At 29.6% G+C, this 9035-nt stretch overlaps 1 protein-coding gene across 1 annotated transcript; it reads right to left on the reverse strand.

Moving 5' to 3' along the window:
• Window positions 1–2550: 2550 nt before the first annotated feature.
• On the reverse strand, window positions 2551–6048 carry LOC113867330 (trihelix transcription factor GT-2-like). The gene is made up of 2 exons (XM_027502586.1): window positions 5362–6048; window positions 2551–4631 (listed from the first exon to the last, which is right to left on the reverse strand). The coding sequence occupies exons 1-2, from the start codon at window positions 5664–5666 to the stop codon at window positions 3194–3196; spliced, it is 1743 nt and encodes a 580-aa protein (XP_027358387.1). The 5' UTR covers window positions 5667–6048; the 3' UTR covers window positions 2551–3193.
• Window positions 6049–9035: the final 2987 nt, after the last annotated feature.

The raw sequence follows: 9035 nt of genomic DNA on the forward strand, positions 1-9035 counted from the left end.
AATATTCTATATTTTCTCATATGTAAAATAATTATTGCGATTAATTTTATATTAATAAATAGTAAATTAGTGATTTATTTAAAAATATATAAATATTTTTTAATTTTAAAACATTAAAAAAAATTATTAATTTTAAAAACTATATAATACGCTCTCAAATTTACAAATATTATAAAAAAATAATTTTTCTTTATTCATGAAAAGAGTATAAATTTTGAATATTATTTACTTAGTCTCTAGTCATTATTGGTTGTGAAAAAAGAATAATAAATGAAAGTTTTCAACCTCTGCTACGTGATGAATAATGAAGTTGATCTGGAGAACCCCAATACACACATAATTAAAGTGTACAAAGTCAACACAGATGAGCATATGGAATATTGTGATAAAATGGCATAATTTTTGAACATACACGATTCCTAACGGTGGACCCAATAGACGGTAGTTCTAATATTTATATTTACCTATAATTGGAGTCGCACGGATTTTAAGTTTCACACGTCATCATCGTTATTGCTAAAATTATTTTTTATTTTTTTAGTTTCAACTTTTATAGCTTTTTATTTTTAATACAACACCTTAAATTTAGACCATTGATTTTTTTTTTCTTAATTGAAGCTCGTTTGATGAGGAGGTAATATTTTAGTTAAGTGAGGAATAGAAAAAAGTGATAACTAACTGTTGCAGTACTAGTAATAATAAATATGGAGTAATTGCAAATACAATTGTCAAACATTACAACGGTTATAGTGATAATATTACCGATAAATATTGTGATGACGATAATAATAATAATTGACATAATAAAATTATTATTATTATTATTATTATTATTTATTAATTATTATTATTATTATTATTATTATTATTTATTACAACACAATACTTGAGATCAGCAATAATAGTATTGTATCAATAATTATAATTGCTAGAAAATGATAGTAATAATGACATAGAAGAGACAACGAAGGATGATAATAACAGTAATAACTATAATAATATAGTTACGCGGTGGTAATACGATGATAGTTGTTTTATATCTTTTTTAAAAAAATAAGAGTGTTAAATAACTTATTTTGAAAATTAAAAATTAAAAATATTGTTTTTGAAATTGAGTTAATAGACTACTTGAATAGCATAGTTTACTCTATTATAGGAAAATTTATAACTTTCTTTTGTCATAAAAATTTTCTTGAGAAAGCATGCAATTAACTAACCATATTGCAAAAATGCATTTACAGTCTTATTTTGAAAGAAATACTTGTAATATACATTCTTTAATACAGTTTTTTTTAACACATTTTTAGTTAATAATTAAAATTTATCAAAGATTACAAAAGTATTACATTCTTTAATACAGTTTTTTTAACAAATTTTTAGTTAATAATTAAAATTTATCAAAAATTACAAAAGTAATGTAATTATACTCTTTCTCATTTCTAATTTAATTATTCTCTCTTTTTTTGTAATTTTTAATAAATTTTGTTTAATAAATAAAAATGTATTAAAAATGCGTTTCTAGTACTTCTTTTATTTTAATCAAACATATTTTTATTTTAAAATTTATATTTAAAATAAAATGGCTGAAAACTCTCACTCACTCGAATAAACCTCTATTTTTTATTTTTTGTTAAAATTTTGTTTAATAATAATAATAAAAAAAAAGTAAATATATTATTCATTCTACACGTTTAAATACCACATTATTTTGACTTTGTGTGTATTTATTGTGAATAGAGTTTACTTAAAAAAAAAAAAAAAGCTTTCACTCACCGTAAGGACATACCTCGTGATTCATGCCTTAATTGATTTCAACCATAGAAATTTTATTGAAAATCATATTATTTTGAGTAATTTTTAAAAAGCAGCACCTGTTTTAAATATTATTCCAACACAACAATCATTTTAACTCACATTTTTCTCTTTTTTATTTCTCTTTTTGTTATATAAAAAAGTTATATAAATTAGTTATAAAATATAATTATTTTTCTCTCTCTAGCAAAGGGAATCGTTCCGTGTGTCAAGTTCCAACCATTGCGCGCCTGTCCAGGTGACAGCACATAAGTAGAAACCATTTGCACAACTAAAGTGAAATAATTTTATCAATTCTTTCAATTTTTTAAATATAATATATGTATATATTAAGAAGATAAAAAATAAATAAATATTTAATGTTTAAATGATGAACTAGTCTTCGACTTAAAAACAAAAAACTAGTTTTCGCGAATCTCGTGGCTTGTGAAGTCAATGTTAGAAAAATTAGCCAAGTCTTTCTACTCATTTAACAATCTTACACACAACTAAAACTTCCAAAATCACGGGAAAATTGAAAGTACAACAAAGTGGTTATATGAGAGCTCATTTGCCAGCACACTCCCTAATGAAACTAGGAAAATTACAAGGCTAGCTTCAATGCATGTGACTATTATTTTATCTACTATGGAGCCTCTTTCTCTCTCTTTATCATCTTCGTCATCGCAATTCTTCAAAGTTTTTCTATCTCTCTATATTAATTTATTATTTTTTTCTCTTCTTTCTCTCGTCATATTTAATATTACTTATTCTATTTTTCTTCCTTATTCTTTTTCTTTCGATTTCTATCTTCTTTTCGCTTCCTATTCGAAAAATTAAATTGTACAATAATCTTTATCCTTTACATTTTACAAATAATTTATTTATCAAACTGAAACATTATTGTACACTTCCCACTATAGCTGCTTTGCTGGCCCATGTGGCTATTTTTTGAGTTACATCTCCGAATCCAGTCCATGGCGGCCGAAATCTGACCCACTACCCCAATCATCAACTTTTATGATACCCATTGCTCAGAAAAGGTCTCTCAGATAGGGTATGTTATGTGAAGCCACAGAAATATAAATGCCCGTGCTTTTAGACAAGTCATGAATCATGATTGAAGAATTGAATTTTCTGGTGCAGATGTTTCTGCAATGACTTTAATAACAACAATCTGCTTTCACAATTTGTTTCAGCAACATATTATAATCCCATAAGAAAATTAAAATTGAAAGACTGTACCCAATTCACTTATGTTATCTGAAGAACTAAATAATAATTTAAATTAAAAAAAAAAAAAAAAAACAACTACTTTAAAATAAGCAAAACACGTTTTGATCTTTCTCCCCTCTGAAAATTCCTTATCTTTTGTCGTTCAACGTTGTCCACTGAAGCATGTTTAATTATTTGTTGCAATCTCAGAAAGGCTTGCACCTTCATCTTCCACACTATCTCCATATTCTTCAGCATCATCATCACCATCTTCTTCTTCTTTTTCTTGACACTCATTTGCATTCTCCTTCCCTATACCCTCTTCCAACGACTCAGGTGGAGGCCTCCATTGCTGCTCCGGTTGCACCATCAACGGCTCCATCATCATCATCTCATTGGGTATCACATTCTGGAATGAAATGCCAAAGGGGTTCTGGGATTTGCTCTTTTCTTTGTATAAAGCATCAAGCTCATGAAAATAAGGACACGTTTTACTATCTTCAGGCCTTTCTTTGTTACTCTCCTTCACTTTCTTGAAGTACTTGTTAATGTTTTCCCACTTCTCTTTGCATCTCTTTGCACTCCGGTTGTACCCAAGCCTTTGCATTCCGATTGATATATCTTCCCACAACGGAGCTTTCGGTCCATTTTCTTGATACTTGATTTCAAGAGTTGTCCTTAACCTTATCAGAGCATGAACTTCAGCTTTTGGCCACCTAGAAGAAGAAGAGCTTACTAGAGAAGCAGTAGTAATAGTACTAGTAGTACTGTGACCATTATTCGCTCCCTTGATTTCAAAATTGTTGTTTGGCGTTAATATCGGTGATTGTGTTTGTGGAATTATTTCCTTCTGTTGTGATGGCTCTATTTGTGATACTGATGGCAGTGCGAATGATGGTGGTAATAGTTGCATGGGATTTTGCTGGCCAGACAAATTTTGCAACAATGCGATCACTGCAGCATCTTTGGCTGCAGCTGTTGATCTTTCTTGAATAAGAATCTCATGATCCCTATTGATTCTTGCTATTTCTTGCATTCTCCAATTGTCTTGTTGTGCCAACCGATCTCTCTCCCTTTTGTCCATGGCTTCCAAGAACTTATTTTGCATTTCCTCTTGCTTGAGCAGGACCTTCCTCGTGAGCCTCTTGAAGTAGTCCTTCCACTTTCTCTTTCTCTTATACCTCTCTTCCAAGTCTTCATCAGATGCTGTGGAGGAAGACGTGGAGGTGGTGGTTGAGAAAAGGTTGTTCATGTTGGGAAAAGAATGTGGAACATTGTGGTTGCTGTGGTTTTGTGGTGGTGATGGGTTTGGAGGGTTGGTCATGGATGTGGTGGTGGTGGTGGTAGCGTTGGTCGGTGGTGAAGGAGAAATGAGTGTAGGGTTTGTGAAAGGAAAAGTAGTGGTGACATTAGAGAGAGTTGTTGTCAAAATAGCTTGTGATTTTGGAGTGTATGAGACTGTGAATTGGTTCTCAAGGGCTTGTAATTGATCAAAAAACTTATAGGTTTTTCCATGTGATTTGCCACTTTTGTTCTCTTTGGTTCTCTTGTTGTACTTGTACACGTTCTCAAATTTTTCCTTGCACTTCTTTGCACTTCGGTGATATCCAAGTTCTGCTAGTTTCCTACGTAGATTTATTTATAAAATAAGAGATATAGAAAGTGAGAGAAAGATCAAAATTTAACGTCATCCATGAGAAAAAAGATTGTGAAAAAACTACAAATAAAAATGAGCTGATGCTTTCACATACACTGCTGGCAAGGATAAAATCTCAGACAAAGAAATGTACTTGTCTCGATTTACTAAATTAGGAGCATAAGAGGTGGTTCATACCTAAAAGAGTGTAACAAAAGACAAAAGCTAATTAAAAGAAACGATGAAAAATCCAAGAAAGAAGAGAGTCCCAAAAAAAAAAAAAAAGAGCAAATCAATAGAAAACTCGCATAAAATGATTCTTTTCAAACATGGGTCCATTTTATATATGCCTTATCTTTAAAGGATTGGCACTTAGACAAATTTGAACTATTATCTCAAACTAGAATAAGATTTGTAGTGATTTCAAAAGTCGATGGTGCATATAATTTAAAAAAAAAAAATAGCCTGGTAACGGTTCAAATCGTACAAAGAATGAGGGAAAATGAGTTTTAATCGGTTGAAGTACTAAAAATGGAAAATCAATTCATAGATCTCCATGCATGATCTTAAGGGGGCTAAAAGTTTTCAGTTTCTTCAAACTAAAAAGAAGAAGAAAAACATCAAAGGATGAAGTAAATGAACTCATACCAAAATACAAAGAATGAAAAAAGATGAATAGGGATTTGTTGAATTTAAGTTATATATTTATGTATATATACCTTGAAACTTCTTCCCAAAGTGGAGCTTTAAGACTTGAATCCCGAAACACTGCATCCATATCTAACCTTATCTTCAAGAGAGCCAAAGTTTCTTGGCGGGGCCACCGGTTTCCTCCAAAGTTGATCTTGTTACTTTCATCTCCTCCTCCTTCTATTCCCTTATCTTCACTAGAATTTGCATCAACGTCAATCCCAACCATCTCACCACCGTTGACACCTTCATGTGCCGTTTCCTCCGGCGGTTCCGCCGTCACCGCCGTGTTAGGGGAGGAGATCTCCGGCACACTTGGCTCTCCTAGCTGCATGTAGCTATAGAGATGGATGTCTCTATGCAATTACAGCTAGAGAAAAAAAAAATTGAATAACAAGAAATCAAGGTGAATACTATACTAGTATATGGGTTTTTATGCACCTATAGGGTGCTTGAGGTTAATATATTTGTTTATTTTTTGGGTGGAATTTCTCTGTCTCTTTTATCTTAGACAGATATAGAGTGAGAAAAAAATAATTATCGGCTTTAATTATGCTGAAGCAACTTTCATTCCGCGTGTTGTAAATTATTGTTGTTGATTTTTTTTTCTATTTCATTATTAGGGTAAGGAATCTTGAGTGTTTTTTTAGTTGGATTGAAAAGGAAAGACAAGGAAGAGTAGTTTCCGTTCGCTTATCTGTGTGTCATACGTAAGTGCCGGGAAAAGAAAAAGGAAGCAATAATATAAAAATCATAATATAACCCGTTAAGGAAAATAATAATAATGTGTGAAAATAATAGAAATGCAAAAGAGATATTTTGTTAAATTTGTTTTATTTATGCAATATATATATATATATATATATATATATATATATATATATATATATATATATATATATATATTGTAGAAGAATTTAACAGTTGTAGTGGGTACAGACCGCAGATGCGACGATGGAGATAATAAGTTGTGGCCCATTTTTATAGGTCAGCATTGCATTTTGGGAGGGTTTTGGATTTCGGTGGCTGTTTTGGCATATGCCGCTGCTCTGAAAGTACAATTTTGACCCTTAGATTAAGCATGTTCATTTTACAAGGAATTTTTAATTTGACACAAAATAATAATAATAATATAGTCAATTATCTGAATATGAATTCGACTCAAACATAACTTGAAACTTGAAATAGATTAATACGATGAGATTGAGATGGGTCAGGAAGAGGTGGGCCTCTAATAACTCGTGAAACTCAATCAGTCAAGAGAACCTCTCAAATATTAATTGTTCTTCCCATATATATTAGCCCCCAAAATGAATGAAAGAAAAGTCTAACCTTTCAACGTAAAATGATATCAATAAGTATTTTTAAAACAAAAAATTAAAGAATTAAAAATAAAAATAATTTAAAAATGTTATTAATATTTATCAGTGTATATATATATATATATATTTCTTAGGCCTCAATTTTTAATAATTATTAATTTATCAATTCCTCAATTAGTATCTTTAGCACACTTATTCACATAAGGCTAGGAAAAAAAAGTTGCCATTTTAAAAAATATATAAATTGTTAATATAACTTTCATTAATATAATCTTTGTTTGACAAAAATCAAATTATTTATAAAGATTTTGAAAGTTTATGATAACAGATAAAGTAGTATCGTCCTAAAGTTTTCGTATTTATAATATATATTAATATTTTATATTAATAAATTTATTTGTTAATGTAATATATTGTATAGTTAAAATAAAATTTTAATTTTTATTGTATTACCTAAAATAAATCGGCATTACTTTTGTCTTTTAAACATTCGTGGCATTTAATTAATTCTTTAAAATTTTAAAATACTTTTTTCTTTTCAAATTTTACATAACTAAAACTTAATTAGACACTTTTATGTTAATTTGAAGTTAGAATGACTAATTTAATGTGTAAAATTTTTTTAAAAGCTAAAGCTGATACTGGGATGAGTAAAATAACTTTTTAATAGTAAAAAGAATATATTGTAATTCATTTTTCTTTTGGGTAGTTGAATACTGTAATTCATAGCAATAATTGAATATTCCTTTATAAACTGAGAAGGATCTCATAATTTTCCCAATAAATTGTAGAAAATATAGGTGATCATGCGACCACGCGGGCAGGTGCAGATGACATTGGTTTGACAAAGTTTAGTTTTAAGAAAAAAAATAATATAAAGCTAATTAGTTGATAATGATGAATTGATGATAATTTGGTTAGATAAAGGTGAGTTTGGCAAAGAAAGAGTCCATTTATGAAATGGAAGTAACCGGTGGCAAATTCAGTTAGCTTGGACCTAACATAATAAATAGAATGAATATTTTGATGGCTAACAACCTTCTAACTTTGCTGATTCACGAATTATTTGAATTTTTATGAGGGACCATTCGAGGTAGAGGTGACTTGCCAATGAATAATAATAATAATAATAATAATAATAATAATAATAATAATAATAATAATAATAATAATAATAATAATAATACTTACATTGATTTATTGCCTCAATTTTTTCATTTTATTTCTTAATGTAAATATTAAATGTTTTTTGAAATTTGTGTGAATGAGGAGAAAGTGATAAAGTTGGCTTTTATGTTTCTTAGTTTGTACTATTGAATTTAAGTATTCCATTATGCAATGACCCCACAACGTGCTTCAACGTGGTGGACTTGATCACCCAACAATATTATATATCACTTCTTATTATATATATGTCTTTTACCAGACAAAAGAATACCATATCGCTTTGCCAATTCTCAAGAGATTTTAATTTGTGTATTTCTTTTCTTTTTTTTATACATTATTTGCTTAACTTTTTATCGCTGATATTTATTTTTTTATTTATTATTCTTTTCACTTTCTCCCTTTTATTTGACACCAATAGACAATAATGACCTACGTTCCATACCTGATGTAACACCTTATATTTCTTTCTTTAATATATGATAAATTTTTATAAATATTTAAATGGTAAAATATATTTTTTTCTTTCAAAAACTCTAATGAGAAAGAAACAATGAAATGATATAAGTTTAATTGAGTAAAATTTCATTAATTCATAAGTACTTTAGAAAAATAAAGATTTTAAAGTTTTCATCAGCAACAAAGATAAATAGTAGTTTTAAAACTGTTTCAAAAGAATGCTATAGAACTGAAATTATCCATTACATAACTCAAAATAACTAAGTCCTATAGCAGTTCTCATCCATCCATGCACTGTGAGCCTGATACTATTCGTCCTGGTTTCCTAAAAAATGTTGTGTAAGGGTGAGTCTCTACCGTACCACTCATACATAACAACTATTCATCACAAAACACATCTTATCACGATTAAAGAAAATATCATGGCATTACATATCACAGTGTCATATAAAGCATATTCTCATCTCAACACATATTATATTCCACAGATTCACAATTTCTTTTACTTTTATCCGTACTTACCGCGTCCTGTGGCCACAGTTATTCGAAGCCTCTATCTCGAGGTCTTACACATCCATGTAAATAGTCGCCGGATGACCCAATGCAATACGAATACAACGCATGCAATAGACAGCCCCTTAGCAAAGGTAATGGTCAGGAGTCAAGTCGGAAAACGAGTATACGGCCATGTGGTGCATTCGAACACAATATTTTGTGCACAATCCCGAATGTCACTCACCACCCTACATTTCTCCAAG

The sequence above is a fragment of the Abrus precatorius genome, unplaced genomic scaffold (genome assembly GCF_003935025.1).
Source record: "Abrus precatorius isolate BTA unplaced genomic scaffold, Abrus_2018 Scaffold5, whole genome shotgun sequence".
NCBI lineage: Eukaryota > Viridiplantae > Streptophyta > Magnoliopsida > Fabales > Fabaceae > Abrus > Abrus precatorius.